This window comes from Salvia miltiorrhiza, unplaced genomic scaffold, assembly GCF_028751815.1.
Source record: "Salvia miltiorrhiza cultivar Shanhuang (shh) unplaced genomic scaffold, IMPLAD_Smil_shh fragScaff_scaffold_57_2, whole genome shotgun sequence".
NCBI lineage: Eukaryota > Viridiplantae > Streptophyta > Magnoliopsida > Lamiales > Lamiaceae > Salvia > Salvia miltiorrhiza.
Window position 1 is genome coordinate 112,928 of NW_026651470.1, and position 17,028 is coordinate 129,955.

Genomic DNA, 17,028 nt, shown 5'->3' on the forward strand with positions numbered 1-17,028 from the left:
GTTTGGAATGTGTGAGATCGTGACGTGTAACTCTAATACAATCGTCGTTTTTCCAGTGCACATTCACATCTGGGATTTGGAATGTGTGAGATCTTCAAAACTAATTCTTCTTCTTCTTCTGAGCTCCAATGAATGTATTCATCTTAACAATATAAGTTGTAAATTCATTTGTTTATATCTGTCTTCAATAATACTAGTCCATATGTTTCAAGTGCACCCACTCCATTTCAGACCATGTAAGGACAAAAACACCCTGTGTTTCCCATCTGTCTTTACTAAATTGTTGGAGTTTCACTTTCTTGCACATCTGTCTTTGATTTATTAACCAAGTCAACATTCCATGAGGAGGTTGAGGTGAATCTCTATTTTTATTCCCATTTTTCTAATCTCTCTGAACCTGGCAATGGCATGATTTAAGAAACAGACCAAACAACATATTCTTATATGCCTGACAGAAAAATAAGGTTTCTGTAATCAAGGATGGAATAGGTTTCAGCAGAAAAGCCTCAAAATCATGATAAAGTGTTTGCATTCTCCGTAACTTTACAAGTGAGACCATATCATAAACCGAAAAAAAATCCCAGTAAAAAGTACCCATTTTTTTATACATGATATTGCATTAAACATGGAATCAACAAGTACAAAACTGTATGCATATTTCCTGGGATATACCTTGACACAAGTGGGGCTAAAATTTCTTCAATCTTCCTGCAGTGTTGGGCGATTTGTCCTTTTCTTGTTTTATCTGTTTCTTCTTCCCTTGGTGTTTCTTGGCAGCCGAGTTTCTTTGATTATTGGTCCCTGCATGGTGGCTTCTCCCGAGATATCCATATTGATCGCTAGGACCAGAGGATGCATCGGAAGCCATGGAGTCATCGCTATCCGCTGCTGCTTCTTCTTGCTCGACTTTTTTTAACCCTTTCTTGGCTATGGTGGCGTCGTCCTCATCATCTTCGTCTTCGTTGTGATCAGCATAGTCGTGCTCGAGGTCGGGTGAGGCTATGTATGTCGTCCAGCCGGATTCGCTGCTGCTGCATTCCTCGCTGCCTATTTTAGGAGGATCCATTTCAGCTTAGCAGCAACAAGGCAATATATTTATGGAGAGAATTGAATATCTTGAATTTGGTATTGGGCAATCCGCAATCTTCTTGACTGGCTATGGCCCCCTTTATCTATTGACTCCTTCATGCAACAAAACCGGCTTCATCATTGGAGAGGGGAAAGGTACTGCTTAGCTGTCTCTGCACAATAAATTCTCTGGCCTTTATTACCAGGAGCCACTTTACAGGTGAACTAACCTCACTTATAAAAACATAGCTCTTCTCTCTCTCTCACACAGACAGGGCCAGAGGTTTAGACCTCTTTTAAATTGGAAGATACTTTGTTTGCACACTCATAACACCTCATGCCCGGAAATCTCCCTATTCTTTACTTACTCCCCTGTCTGCTTCATAAATATAAAGCTGCTTTTGAAATGAGGATACAGATAAGGCCCACTCACACAAATGGCAAAGAATGTATAAACCCAATGATAGCATATAGCTCCATGAGGCCCTCTTTTGGTTTACAACCATTTTTATTTATCAAACACCTTTAATTTCTGTCTTGCCATCAACCAAGAGCAGCCTTTCATGTGAATTACACACTCAATCCAACTGTGTTTTTGGCTTCTTGTACAGGCTTAAATTGGATATGTAGTCACATACACGCTCATTTTCTCACCCCCTTTTTTTGCTGCTGTCGCTCTCCTCCTAAAACACCAAGATTCAATTTTTATTTCATTAAATTTGCTTTCCAATCCCCGAATTTTCACGACCAATATTCAAGATTTAGGCATAAATTAGGAACAAATATTGATTAATATCACAACAAGTAATCAAGATTATTAGGCATCATGTTACCTCAATGGGGATATCTGGTGGCCTTACCTATTGGCTTGTTGCTATTCTGCCATGGTTCCCTACCAATTTTTTACATCACTTGGCTTATTCTCTGTTTGGATTTCAGACAACTGAGGCCCCTTTACATTCCTCTTGCCTGTTTCGGCATTCTTCAACTTGCCTCTCCTGGGCTCCATCTTTGGATCATTCTAGGCCCCTTGCAAAACAAAATTTCCCCCAAAATCATGATTAAGCACAGTGTTTCTCTTCTCTTGGGATTTTCATCGAACATCTGCTGCGTCTTGGAGAATTTGAAACCCAATCGAGTAATTATGATCTGTGTGTAGTTGTCGCATAATTATGGCGACTAGGGCTTGTTTGGGGATGGTGATGCTGTATCCATCTGTGCCTTATTTCATCAGCAACATCTTCACGTGGAAACACCACAAATCTCTGTCCTTCGCAGTCCGAAATCAATGCTTGTCAAAGTTATATGGTGAGACCTCTTTGTTTCCGTTTCCAAACAAATCATGTCAAATCTCTTAACTTTTTTTTGTGTCGATTACAAAAATCGTATTTGGCTTCATTTGTTCTCACATAATATCGGATATTGTTTTTGTTGTTTTTAGTTTTCTGCATGTGTTAATGTAGTGATCGTGCCGGACAATTTGACACCTCTAATTAATGATGTCATTCTATGAAATCTCTTTTGATTACGTAACTAAAATAATTTTTATTTTATAGGCAAAATGAATTTTCACGTCTTTATATTTATGTATTTTATTTTATTGATTTTTGTATAATTTTTTAATTTTAATAAATCGTTACTTTTATTTTTGATTTCATGCCATCCTTATTCTAACCTTTTTCCTAATTCATCCTTATTCTAACCTTTTTCCTAATTCCACAATTTGATATAATATGATTTTCCAAAAAAACGATGAGATAGCCATCGCTGAATACGTATCAAGAGATTCAAGACTATCTCCAACGAGGACTTCAAATTAGCGTTAAGCGCTATTTTGAAGCAGATACGTAGCTACTTGAATATTGCTCTATTATGTTGTGTCATTTTGGTGCAATAGCGCAACTCTATTCATTGTGCTATTTTTTCTCCTTTTTCCCTTTATTATTATTATTATATTAAATTTTATTTATTAATCAATATTAAACTAGTTTAAAATATCTTTTAATAATACAAATGCTATAAAATGATACTGCCTCTATCCACCAATTTGTGTCCTAGGGGAAGGGGGCATGGATTTTAAGAAAAAATGTAGTATTATTTATTTATTTAGTGAAGATGGGGCACGACTTTTTAAAAAAAGTGATTTATTTGTTAAGAAAATAATTACTAAAAATAAATAGTACACGAATTGGTGGACGAACCAAAATAGCAAATTAGGACACGAATTGGTGGACGGAGGAAGTACAAATAATTGGAGATGTTCGAATGATTCTCTAAGCCCGTCACAAATTTGTTTTAATACCCACTTTTTCAAAAGTGCATATACCAAATACTCACTTTTCAATTTTGCTACATCCCATACTCATTGTATTTTTTAAAATATTTCGTTGCTATCGAAAAGTTGTGGTTTGTGTCATACAAGTGCTATAATGATTGGGAGATTGATTTACAATTTAGAATTCAGTGTACAATAGGTACCTTAGTTCACGGGGGTTCATTTTGCGCATTCATTTTATATATGCGGGAGGAATATGCGCATAATTATAATTTATGTGCATAAATGGAATTTTTGCATAAATCGTTTTATGCGCATATTCCTTCCGTATAAATCGTTAAAATATGAATTTATGCGTATATGTAATGCGCGTAATATAGTATACATTAGTGCGAATTAATGCGCACAAAATATGAATTTATGCGCATATGAATCATTGACTTTAAAATTATACATTATTGCGCATATATATTATATTATGCGCATAAATGCGCATAAACTTTAAATTATATATATTATTAAGCATAATGCACATATACATTATGTTGATTAATAGGCTATGAACATATTATTATTTGTTATGCGCTGTTAGGTCCGGAGGGTCTCGAATAGGTGTATGGGGGGAATACACCTATAGACTATTTTTGAAAATGAAACTTGGAACACAAACTGTTACAACCTTTTCAGTTAAAAGAGTTTTAGCAAGGTATAGGTTGTTGGCTGATACTGAATACTCTTCAGTAAGGAGTTATCAGTTAAATCAGAAACTTTAACTGATTCACGTAAAGCTTCAGTCAAGTTTGTTGAACAGAGAGATGTTATGAATCTTACTGACTATCTGGAGATAGATCAGTTAGACTAATAACACACGCAGCGGAAAACTTTTGTTTCGAAATAGCTTGTGAGATTAATCACGTTGTCAGAAGTTAAGTTTCTCTTTGAAGTTAATCAGTTTTCAGTTTAAGAAAGTTTGAGCACAAATAAGAAGGTAAATACTGAAAGCTGTAAACAACACAGAGATTTTTACGTGGTTCGGGAAATACTTTCTACATCCACGGTCAATTGATCAGACCGACAACTTCACTTGGCATGTGCTTACGGGTGCACAGTAAACCTGGACAACTGAAGATCCTATCTTCAGTACCAACACACCTGGTTGGATTTCTCACTCTTAGGGCAGACTGGGCACTAAGATTTTTTCGGAGATAGAGCACTGGTCTGCATTCCTTACAACTCAAACTCTCGATTCGGTCGATTGAAAAGAGGTTCGAAAACTTGTCAACTAAATTACAAAGAACGGGTTCTCTGTAATCAGTTATACTTAGGCTTTGGGTATACAATATTTGCCTAAGTTCTAAGAGAATGTATGTAATCAGCAGTGACTGATTTTTGGCTGTGTGATTCTCTTCTTCGATTCAAACTTTGGAATGGCTTTGAATGCTGAGTAACGAATTTGGCAGCGTTTCAGCTTATGTAGTTGAATCGGTGTTGATTGAAGTGATCCTCGAGCTCTATTTATAGGAGACGTCTTGAATAGATCTGTTGGCTGAAATGGTCTTCAAGAATTCTTCCGTTAGAAAGTAATTTGAACTTGGGCTGAGGCTTCAATCTTCGAGGTTCCTTTGTTTGGTGAGAACGGCTAATTTGAAGAGTAAGAGATAAGACATCTCTGAAAAAGGTAGTCACCAAAAGGAGTGGTCTCTGCAGAGAAAAGACGATCCTGAGATCTCTGCATTTAATGCGGTTGTACTTCTGGAGTGCGGGGCTTCCTTTAAACTTTAGACGTTCAGTCCGAGGAAGAATGTTTAACTGTTACTTGACTTTAGTATCAGTCCGCTGAATCTACGTGGCTCGCATTAAATAATCAGTCGTAACTGATTCTTGGACTGGTTAGTCAAATATCAGTATTTGACTTTGCCTTAATCGTTACATCAGTCGGCAACTTCAGTCTTCAGTCTTCAGAACAACAACTAAACTAGAAAAAGAACTCTAACACTTGAGTTCGAACAGTTCTAGTCTATTACAAGTGAAATCAATTGATTTTGGTATCATCAAAACTAGGATTATGATATTTCATTAAGTTCCCAACAATTTCCCTCTTTTTGATGATGCCAAAACCACACAACAGTTCTAAGACAGGAAGGGACTGAACAAGAACAACAAGTTACTAAATAGGGTGAATACTATTCCCCCTTAACAAGATACCTATTAACATGAGTTCTTGAAGGAAAAATAAAACAGTTCAAACGAACAAAACGAAGACAAAACTGAAGTAAATAATCAGAGCCTGGACAAAAAGATATTGTCTTCAGGTTGAGATCAAAGAAGTTCTTTTTATTTCAAGAGAACTGATGAGAAATCAGTTAAAGTACAAGGTACAGAGCAAAACATACAAAGAGGTAAAAACAAAAACACATGGACACCACCCATGGACTTCATCCGTTTGCTTGTTTGCGCCTTTGAACTTCGTCTTTGATCTTCATCTTCATCTTTATGTTCCTAAGCTTATTTATTCTACTCTTGTTTTCCATTTACTCGAGGTTTTACTGGTTCGTCATCCTTGAACTTCTGGTGATCCTTTTGCTTTACAAACTTCAGTCTTTCGAGAAGATGCAGAGAACCAACTTTGAGAAGGTTTTTCTCTGACTTCTACTTTCCCCCTTTTTAGCAACATCAAAAAAAGAGGGCTGATGATGGAAGCTATGATCAGAAGGTACCCAACTCCGAGTCTTAGAAGCTCGTGAGAAGATTCGAGAGGAGTATGAGTACAGAGATGCAGAAGAGGAAGACGCCGGTGGGAAGGGAGATGATGAGGGAGACGGAGAAGAGGAGCGTGGATGCGGGGAAGAGGAGTGTTTGTGAGGAGAATGAGGGTGGGGAAAAAGTGGGTATGCACAGCTCTTTGGAGATATTCATGTAAAACGGCTATGCACACGGACCTTAAAGGGAGGAAAAGGGGCTTAAGATGGAGAGAGAGAGGAATAGGTTGGAGAAAGAGGGATAGTACGGGAGAGGGATGTGAGAAGGAAAAATCGAATCAGTGACAGACGTGAGGACTAATATTGTCGATTTGCCGGCACGAGGTCTTAGTTGAAAAGACCATGTGCGGCTGGGGATGCCGGCAAACAACGAGAGAGAGCTCGTTGTTGTTGCATGCCATGGAGGTGAGCAGGATATGTGAGATGAGCTTGATGACCTCCTGAAGCTTAGAAGTTTCTTGGCGCCTGGCATTAGGATGGAAGACACTCTTGTCACTGGATATAAGTGAGAGTAGAAACAAGCTTGACATCGAAGAAACGTTGAAATCCAGTGGAAGGGTCCTTTAAAGACCAAGAGTGTGAGCGTCATTCTCCCACTCCATGACTGTGTCGTCATTGATCTCTCCTTTGTAGGAACGAAAGTTTTCTGCAACTTTGGAGAAATATTCTCATAGAAGTTTATGTGGAAAGTTGCTATTTGTGATGAAGAAAAGTTGCAAGTGTGAAGTATTTAAAAATACAAATGAAGATGAAAGGTTTTTCGAGAGTTGTGCCTAAAATCATTTTGAAGAAAATTTTTCACATCCGCCGTCACTGCAGAGGACGGAAGCTTCAAAAAGGTAGAAAAAATAATAAAAATCATTGCAATTTGTCAAATCAGTGAGATTTTCAAGATTTTTATTGCAGAGGCACAGTAGTTGGAAATAAGTTAAGTAAAGGATCAGGATAAGTTAAAACATTTTTAAACCCAATTAAAAGTACTTATCCTTTACGGATATTTCAATTTTTGTTTCCAACAATCAGTTAAAGTCTTTGAAAGAGACTGATCAGTTAGAGAAAGATTTTTGAAGACAATTAAGAACTCATAACTGAATTAACTGATATACACAAAGTAAGTCGAAGATACTTACTGATCGACTGATCATTGTAGTCAGTCGATACCACTTTTCTGGTTGACTTATAAGAATAAGTTCCCCCTCAGATGAAGATTCATCTTCTTAGGTTGCCACGTCAACAGTTGAGGTGCACCAGTTGACTGAGCAACAGTTATCGTGACTGCAGTTGAGATCTTCAAGATCAGCATCATTCTTCAGGGTTGATGAGGCCGATCCTTCCACAAAGATCGTTGCACCTATCTTCAGGAAGAGCTTTGGTCAGTAAGTCTGCTCTCTGAACTGCGGTCGGAATCCATTCAACTGAGACATTCTTCTTTTCCACATGATCACGAATGAAGTGATGACGGACTGCAATATGCTTGACTCTGGTGTGATGAACTGGATTCTGTGAGATGGCAATAGCACTGAAGCTGTCGCAATAGATTGGGACTTCCTTTTATTCGATCCCATAGTCCTTCAGTTGTTGAACTAGCCATAGGAGTTGTGAACAGCAACTTCCCGCAGCAACGTATTCAGCTTCAGTTGTAGATGTGGCAACTGAAGTCTGCTTCTTTGAAAACCAAGAGATAAGCTTGTTGCTTAGGAACTGACAAGTTCCTGAAGTTGATTTACGATCAATTTTGCATCCTGCAAAATCTGAGTCTGAGTATCCGGTAAGTTTGAAGTCGTCATCAGCTGGATACCATAATCCTAAGTTGAACGTGCCTTTGAGATATCTTAGAATCCTCTTTGCTGCATCCCAATGAGCTTCTTTTGGATCTGACTGATATCTTGCACAAACTCCGTCTGCATATGCGATATCTGGTCTACTAGCAGTCAAATAGAGTAATGATCCAATGATTTCTCTGTATTTGATTGAAGATACAGATTTTCCTTCCAAACGTGGATCCACCTTCCAGTTGGTGTTCATTGGAATCTTGACTGATTTCATGTGTTGAATGCCAAACTTGGTGATCAGTTCTTTGGCGTACTTTGACTGATTGATCAGTATTCCTTCATTGGTCTGCTTGACTTGTAATTCCAGAAAGAAATTCATTTTTCCCATCATTGACATCTGGAATTGATTCGTCATAATGTCAGCAAACTTCTTGCACATGCGTTCGGATTTGGATCCGAAGATTATGTCATCGACATAAATTTGAACAAGTAGGAGATCATCTCCTTCTTTTAGAGTGAATAGAGTTCTGTCAACTGATCCTTTCTTGAATCCTTGTTACTTCTGGCCATCTCACTACTAGAAAAACGCACATAGATAACGGATTTTATCCGTTATCTATGAGCAAAAAAAGCGTTGTGTATAGTGGTGTTATCTATTATAGGTGTCATACACAACGGTTTAAAAACCGTTATCTATGAAGGGAAAAGATAACAGTACAACCACACATACATAACAGTTATAAAACCGTTATCTATGAAGGGAATAGATAACAGTACAACCACACATACATAACGGTTATAAAACCGTTATCTATATTGATTATACATAACGGTTTTCGACTGTTATGTATTATAATTTATCCGTTATCTATTCCATAATATATATTTTTTCATATTATAGTTAACAGTTTTTTATACTTTTTATAACGGTTTAAACCGTTATCTTTGTAAGAAAAAGATAACGATTTTCCACTGTTATGTATTAGAATTTATCCGTTATGTATTATGTAATATTTTTTTTCCATATTATAGTTAACAGTTTTTTATACTTTTTATAACGGTTTAAACCGTTATCTATGTAAGACATAGATAACGGTTTTTTGTACCTTTTATAACGATTTTAACCATTATCTTTAATATTTAATATTTTTTTCTCAATTTTTATGTTATTTATATCAAGAAATAAATAAATAACTTTAAAACAACAAAATGATAAAATCAACAATAACAATATTATATATTATCCAAAATATTCGTACATTATCATCCGAATGAACCAAGTATCAAGTATCTAAGATCATTACATATTTCGATTCACTTCCTGGCTTATCCACTCCGACAAAGTCCTCATCGACCTCTCAAAGGCTTCCTTCGCGCTCATCTTCATCTTGATCTTCCTCCCTTTTTGAAAGTAACATCCCTTGATAACATACAAACATATACGCCACTTGTCAAATACTCAGTTATATGAAAGGAAAATAGTGTTAAAAAAAGATATTATGCATACACTAGCATTATTGATTGAGAAAATCCCCTTCTGAAGAAATGATAAAAAGGAAAAAGACATTGTTCTTCATGCATATGTACATTCAAGGAATATGATGGAGTTAAACCTCAATATTTTGTTAGTTATCAGCCAGATCTAACTAAACCTTTGGGTCTTTTTTTTTCTAACAAATTTCCAAAGAGCAAAGGATAGGAAACTTATCCATGTAAAGTTCAAATTCCACATATCTACACAAGATATCAAGATACCTCAGTTTACAGTATAAATCATAAATATGTTCTGATATATGACTATATACAGTTCAGAGCATCGATACGATATCACCTTCTTTCAGTCCACATTAGCAAAGAAATTCTGAGGTGAGTACTTTCCAGCAGAATGCATCAACTTAATCATGAAAAAATCTGAAAGTCTTCTCACATTAATATATATCTATGTGTGTGTGTAATGGACCAATTTACGACAGATATAAAGCGGTAGACAATTTTACGAAAAATATGAAGAGGCTCATTGAGATGCTCAGATGGGATAATATATCAACAGCAAGAACGCCTGATATGGAAAGAGCAGAGGCTACCTCGTAGCAATTCCTGAATAAACATCTGCGGGCTTTTCTCCAGCAACCAAGTTAACAGCAGCTGCCCCTGGACAAAATTAGAGACTTAACTGCTGTTGAATTGAATGCCTGAAAAGATTACTGGTAGCTAAAAAGGTACCTGACCACCAGTTCCAAGATATCGACCAAGAGGTTCAATAGCAAATTGTATTCTCTGATTGGTGCTTTCAGATGATCGATATAGTCTAACCAAATACAGAAGAAAAGTTAGTAACAATTGGATCCTAATGCTTTAACAAGGCCCACACTTCTTATATAACTATTGCAGAGGAGAAATTAGCATTTGGCAAGCAACTAAGAAAAAATAATTCAAGACTAGTCCAACAGGAGAACTTATGAGGTTGATAATGAACATAGCTAGCTTTTTCTGCAGTCAAATGCCCAATTCCCATATGAGGTTTTAGAGAGGAGCAAAAAACCTACTTGTAGACAATATCAACAGTTTTGCGAATATCCCAGCATAGAATATAAGGATCCTGCAATATATTTGAAAGAACATTCATGAAAGGCCCATCTAATTTTGCATTAGTATGCTGTCAAAAGAGGAGCAGTTGGACTCTACCTTCCGTCCCCCAGAGTACAAATAGTTTCCATCCTTAGAAAACTGAACCTGGCAGATACATACTTCGAATGATTAACCACTTCTAGAAACTCAAGAAAACATGAACCCACAGAAGGCAACTCTACCAACTTACTTGTGTAACCCCACCTTCTTGGCCATGCAACACATACAGCAGTTCCATATTGTCTTCTCTGTATATAGCAGTAGTCTGGTTGTAGGAGCCCACAGCCAGCATACCAGAAGAAGTGGGGGAAAAAGCAATAGAAGATATAATACCTGACCATAAGAAGAAAGAAGCTCAGGAAGATTAGATCCCACTAAAAACAAATATATTTAATGCATTAACACCACATAGATACTACTCGATTGAACCCACATAGATCACAACAAATAACTTATCAAATACTTGAGCTTATATAATGATTTAAAAGTTTACAGATTTAGGGTCAATCCAAAGTTGGTGGAATTCATTCCAAAGCCCCATTAATCTAGAAATTAGATAAAATCACCTGATTGGCCTTCTTTGTTTCCTAAAACAGTCGAGTGTTGTTCAAAATCTCTCCCTGGGCGATGAACCTCAAAAATTCTGATAGCTTTATTGTATCCAGCAAATATCCTGATCAGAATAATATAATATCTTCAAATATACAAAATAGCTACATGTGTGAAAAACAGAAGTTCCTGAAAGACATAGGACTATCATAAGGCAAAGACTTAAAACCAAAAAAGACAGAGATCTGGATTCAGGGGCAAAGAAAAAAACAGACATGATCAGAAATTATCAAGCACGCGTCAATAAATCTACATGATAATCTACTTAATCACAAGATACTCTGTAGAAAAAATACCCAAATAACACCAACAAAATAGAAATACAAATACAGACCAACCTTCAAGTTTTGCGGCGTAAGAATCGCAACACGACTAGAGCACAGCTCCAAAAAGACAACCTGCAATAGACACATAACATTGCTATTTTGGGTAGTGACAAGGAAAATGGGGCATAATAATAATAGCAGAAGACCTCAAAGTACATTAAGAAGGGGTTTACTTTTCATGATTGTGTATTTTTATCCTTGTTACTAGGATTTTTCCAATCCTATCATTTCAATAGGATATGAATTAAACAAAATTAGCTCAAGTTATAGAAATTATCAAGGGTCTTGGGATATCCAAATTTCCAATCCATGACGCAAACAATGAATTATCATATACTACTACCACTAAGAGAAAAGAGTATTAGTACATACTAGTTAAATCAATCAAAAGAAAAGCACCTGGGGTTTCAAGAATTCTATCACAGCCTGAACTTCTTGGCAAGATTCCTGAAAATGACAGAGCAATTCCCTTAAGCTATTCTGATTTAATAACCAATTTCTATCCGAACAATGCAACAAAATTCCCAGCAGTAATCAGAAGGAGAAAAACAGTTGGAAAATGGTAAAAAGAGCTGATTCAGATCTAGAAATTAAACTGTATAATCATGGAAATCTCAAAACAAATACACATCAAAATAACACCAAAATTACCGTAGAAACGTGGGCGGTTCCAACCAAATATACAATTGAGGATAATCGAATAACAAAGAGATAATTCAAAAACTTGAGCAAAATAGCTTGACAAAATTAAAAAATTTGAGCAAAATAGCTTCAGATAATTTAAAAAATTCGAGCAAAAGCCCTAATCTAAATCATATTGTTACCAACAAAGTTCAAAAATTAGGGATTTGGAATGAGATTTGCGTAAGGGATGAATAATTAGGGATTCTACCTTGGTGGTGGCTATTGTAGAAGGCGGCGGCGACAGCGGCGGCTCCTAGGGTCTGCGATTGAGAGCTCGACCGGCGACAGCTGCTAGGCCTAACGGACGGAGAGAGAGAGACGGGTGCGGTAGGTGGCAGACGGAGAAGCAAAAAGCCCGATCTGCTGCTGCTGCTGCGAGAAGAGCGGCGTCGGCGGAGGAGAGGGGTGGTCTGCTCGTGCTCGGTGGAGAGGAGAAGGGTGCTCCGCCGCTCGATCTGCTGCTGCGAGAAGAGCGGCGTCAGAGGCGACGCGATGCAGGGTGGGTGGGGGCAGGGGCGGTCACTGACTCACTGGCACCGGCGTCCGGTTGCTCGTGCAGCGTCGTCCGGCGCGGCGTCACCGGGGGGAGGCAGCGGGTGTGTTAGGAGTATTGGAGCAGAAGCTTGAAAATTAGATTTTGAGTTAGGTTTTGAATTTTACCTAATAAAAATATATATTTATGAAAAAAAATAATGTTAATACATAACAGTTATATAACGCATTTCTTAACGGTAAAAAAACTGTTGTAAAAAAGTGTTAATAGATAACGGTTGACGTAACGGTTTATCAAACCGTTATGTATGTAACTAATAGATAACGCTAAAAGATAACGGATTACATCATACTGTTATCTATTGTTATGGATAACACTACATAGATAACGGATTTCTTCAGAACCGTTGTCTTTTCTAGAAAATGCGCTCATACATAACGGTTTTTTAAAAAAACCGTTATGTATGAAGTGTTATGTATGTGAAATTTTGTAGTAGTGTCTGGTTCCTATGCAGTACAGTCGGGGAGTCCTTTTCCCCACACACTTATTGTATGTTAATGAAATCTTAGTTTTCTGTCTTGCCACTAAAGCCAACGCTCTGACCATTCTTAATATTCTGGATTATTATGGCTCTATTTCAAGACAACTGGTTAGCTCGGGAAAATCTCAAACTTGGTGATCAGTTTTTTGGCGTACTTTGACTGATTGATCAGTATTCCTTCATTGGTCTGCTTGACTTGTAATTCCATAAAGAAATTCATTTTTCCCATCATTGACATCTGGAATTTATTCGTCATAATGTCAGCAAACTTCTTGCACATGCGTTCGGATTTGGATCCGAAGATTATGTCATCGACATAAATTTGAACAAGTAGGAGATCATCTCCTTCTTTTAGAGTGAATAGAGTTCTGTCAACTGATCCTTTCTTGAATCCTTGTTACTTCTGGCCATCTGGTTCCTATGCAGTACAATCGGGGAGTCCTTTTCCCCACACACTTATTGTATGCTAATGAAATCTTAGTTTTCTGTCTTGCCACTAAAGCCAACGCTCTGACCATTCTTAATATTCTGGATTATTATGGCTCTATTTCAAGACAACTGGTTAGCTCGAGAAAATCTCAGCTTATTTTCTCAGAGAAAGTTTCTGTCCATCTGAGGATGTCGATATCTGAGGTTCTTCATTTTGCTACTGGGAGCTTGCCCTTTACTTACTTGGGCGTTCCCATTTTTCGTGGAAAAGTCCAAGCTTCTCATCTTTGCTCCATTCATGATAAGATTTTGAATAAGTTTGCTCGGTGGAAAGGGATGCAACTTTCTATGGCGGGCCGGATTTGTCTTGTGAAGTCTGTTATCCAGAGTTCTATCACGCACTCTATGATGGTTTATCAGTGGCCTAGATCTCACCTGAAAGAGCTTGATGTCAGGTGTCGTAATTTTATTTGGGCGGGGGAAATCCATTAGAAATCTGTTTACCTTGTTAGTTGGAGCCGTGTTTGCGCGTTGAAAGAAGAAGGCGGGCTTGGCATTCATTCTTTTTTGCTTATGAATAAATGTTTCCTCATGAAGATGACCTGGAGGATGATTGGGGCTAGGACCTTTGGTTACTCGCTGCTTCGTGGTCGTTACTTCACTGCTAGCTGCCAGGTTAAACAACAAGCTTTGCCTCCATCTGTTTGGTATGGGGTTCGGCAGGAGATTGGGGACCTTGTTCTCAATTCCTATAGCTACATCGAGGATTGCTCTTCCACTCTTTTTTGGGTTGATGATTGGTTAGGTTATAAGCTTTCTAACAAGTGTGGCATTCCTTATTTTATGATAGATTCTCTTAGGTAGATCGTGGCTGATTATTTTTATGATGGTGTTCGGCATTTCACCCAGGACATTATTAATTCTTTCCCGATGATCGTCTGCGATATTTTTCTCATTCCTATTGGTGTTGAGTCTGATGTTCGTTTTTGGAAGCCTTCTCTTCACGGTCATGTTACTGCGGCTGCGGCTTTCGCAAATCATTGTCACCGTTTTCCTCAAGTCTCTTGGGTAAAGTGGATTTGGGAACCATTTATTCATGTTCATTGTTCTCTGGTTGTTTGGCGGCTGCTTCATAACCACCTTCCTACTTGTGATAGACTTATCCGTCAGGTAGGGCTGTAAACAAGTCAAGCTACTCGTGAGCTATTCGACGTTCGATTCGATAAAAGCTCGATCGGTAATTTAATGAGCAGCTCATTTAACTAAACAAGCCAAACTTGAGCATGACGATACTCGACTCGTTAGCTCGTGAGCAAGCTCGTTAAATGATTTATCTTAAAAACATAAGATTATTAATTGAATGTCGTATATTTTATACTATAATTAGTAATGTTTGGATTAAGTTTCTAATTAACATCATTTATTTACAAGAAAATAGTAAATATATTATATTGTTGTGAATAAAATATCTTATACTCCTCTGTCCCCAAAAGTTATGTATACATTTATTTTTTGGTATGTCCCCCAAAATTATGAATACCCTATTTTTGGACACTACCCCACATACACTGGCGGATCAAGCTTAGAACTTGGGGGTGCAGATGCATCCCAAAGAAAAATAAAAATTAGTAGTATTGATATTTATATGTAAATTATTTTAAATTTAGTTTTTGCATCCCCAATTAAAAATATAATCTTAAAAAAAATATAAACCCAACCTAAAACAAACCATAAACTTTAAAATGAAACAATATTTGGGTAAGTTTATATTTATCATTAAATATTTTTATATTTATAATCATGTAATTATTTATCGCATCCCCAATTTGAAAATTCTGGATATGCTACTGCCCACATATAATTCTTACAATTTTACCCTTTTAACTTGCACTATTTACTCATAATCTACTTACACTGATAGGTCTGCTCTTGGTGCTCCGGGGCTCATTGCAGCTGATGGGTTTTTTTGCGAACACTATAGCTGGGTCTGGTGCAACATTTTCATCTTCACATCACTCATATTTTTCGGGAGGGAAATAAGGTGGCTGATATTATAGCCAATTACTCTAGGACTGAGGGGTAGTGGCCCCATGAGATTTTGGAGATTCCTGATGCTGTTCGTTTGGATATGTCGGTCCACAGTCACTTGCGCATGGTTTGAGCTGGGTGTTTTCTGCGGCGTTTTTGTCTGCGGGGGTTGGCTTTCTATGCGTGTTTCTCCTTTTGGCGATGCTTCACCTTTGCTTGGTTGTTTGGTGGGATGTTTGGTGTTTGAGATAAGGCGTCTCAGAGACCTTTTTACAATTCTCGGGTGCGCTCGGAATTGGGGTTGGCGAGGTCGGGTCCTGCTGCTCTGCGGCACTTACGGTTTTTCTGGCCTTCGAGTGTCGGCGTTGAGATTTTTTCCCTGTTTTTTTTATTTGCGGTTTTTCACCTCGGCTTTGTCTAGTTTGGATTTGTGGTGTTTGGTTTGTTTTGTCGGTGAAAATCGGGGCTATCTAAGAGTGATGGTTAGGCCGGAGTTCTTGAGATGGTCCCTTCCGCTTTCCTGGCATGATTCTTTTGTGTTTTGCTCTTTTTCTTAGACGAGCACTCCTTTTTCTCTTCAAGCTTTTCCCCTTGTGGGGTTTACTTGATGAGGTTTTAATGAGGCTCGACCCTTAGTCTGCGTTTCTGTGCTTTCAAGGGTTTCTTTAGGTTTTTTTCTTTTCCTTTTATAATAGCTTCATTTAATAATATTATATAGATATATATTTGATCATAATTCTATCGCTATCTTGTAGCTCATATTGATAATTATGTACCAAACACACAAACATGTGCAATACAAGTTCAAGTTGTGTTATCTCATAAAGAATAGTGGGATATATCTTATATATCACTATTCACATGACCAATCTAAGCATTATGATAATCAACTAAATAACTAGCATCCAGGTCGGCTAGGATAATTTTTAACTTTTTGTTATATATATATACAGGGTTGGGCTAGGGTGAAAACACTCTTTTTGTAAAAACTAAAAACGGCTGAATTCTATGTAGAACACGTATGAATTAGCTGTGTAACTGTATGAATTCAGTCAATTCATACGTGTTCTACATAGAATTCAGGACCTTTCGCAATTCATACAGTTACACAGCTAATTCATACGTGTTCTACATAGAATTCAGCCGTTTTTAGTTTTTACAAAAAGATGTGTTTTTATTATAGCCCACCTCTATATATATATATATATTAAAAAGACAATTTTCATTTGAAAATCAATTTCAAAATTAAGTGGCAATTTTGTAGTTACAATAAAATTGAAGGTTTATTTGTAAACTATATTTTTTTTCTTTTTATTTCCTTTTTCTTTATCTTCTTTTTCTATTTTATTTTATTTTCCTAAAATTATGAAATTCGACTGCTTATAAAATATTTAATATGCATATCAAATTAAAGAT

At 37.1% G+C, this 17,028-nt stretch overlaps 1 protein-coding gene and 2 long non-coding RNA genes across 6 annotated transcripts; 1 reads left to right on the forward strand and 2 right to left on the reverse strand.

Moving 5' to 3' along the window:
* Positions 1 to 490: 490 nt before the first annotated feature.
* Positions 491 to 2,556, reverse strand: LOC131003006 (uncharacterized). Of its 2 annotated transcripts, none has more exons than XR_009094503.1 (2): positions 1,929 to 2,556; positions 491 to 1,751 (listed from the first exon to the last, which is right to left on the reverse strand). It is a non-coding gene; the product is annotated as an uncharacterized LOC131003006 (long non-coding RNA). The 2 variants fall into 2 exon arrangements; XR_009094504.1 differs by having other exon boundaries at positions 1,902 to 2,034.
* LOC131003005 (uncharacterized) lies at positions 2,008 to 16,364 on the forward strand. The gene is made up of 2 exons (XR_009094502.1): positions 2,008 to 2,376; positions 15,506 to 16,364. It is a non-coding gene; the product is annotated as an uncharacterized LOC131003005 (long non-coding RNA).
* On the reverse strand, positions 9,088 to 12,746 carry LOC131003003 (uncharacterized). Of its 3 annotated transcripts, XM_057929482.1 has the most exons (10): positions 12,330 to 12,746; positions 11,837 to 11,884; positions 11,450 to 11,509; positions 11,069 to 11,175; positions 10,693 to 10,835; positions 10,560 to 10,607; positions 10,421 to 10,473; positions 10,098 to 10,182; positions 9,959 to 10,025; positions 9,088 to 9,294 (listed from the first exon to the last, which is right to left on the reverse strand). In XM_057929482.1, the coding sequence occupies exons 5-10, from the start codon at positions 10,792 to 10,794 to the stop codon at positions 9,233 to 9,235; spliced, it is 417 nt and encodes a 138-aa protein (XP_057785465.1). In that variant the 5' UTR covers positions 10,795 to 10,835; positions 11,069 to 11,175; positions 11,450 to 11,509; positions 11,837 to 11,884; positions 12,330 to 12,746; the 3' UTR covers positions 9,088 to 9,232. The 3 variants fall into 3 exon arrangements, with proteins under 3 accessions (XP_057785465.1, XP_057785464.1, XP_057785463.1); XM_057929481.1 differs by lacking the exons at positions 11,450 to 11,509; positions 11,837 to 11,884; positions 12,330 to 12,746 and adding an exon at positions 11,327 to 11,409 and having other exon boundaries at positions 9,959 to 10,019; XM_057929480.1 differs by lacking the exons at positions 11,450 to 11,509; positions 11,837 to 11,884; positions 12,330 to 12,746 and adding an exon at positions 11,327 to 11,409.
* Positions 16,365 to 17,028: the final 664 nt, after the last annotated feature.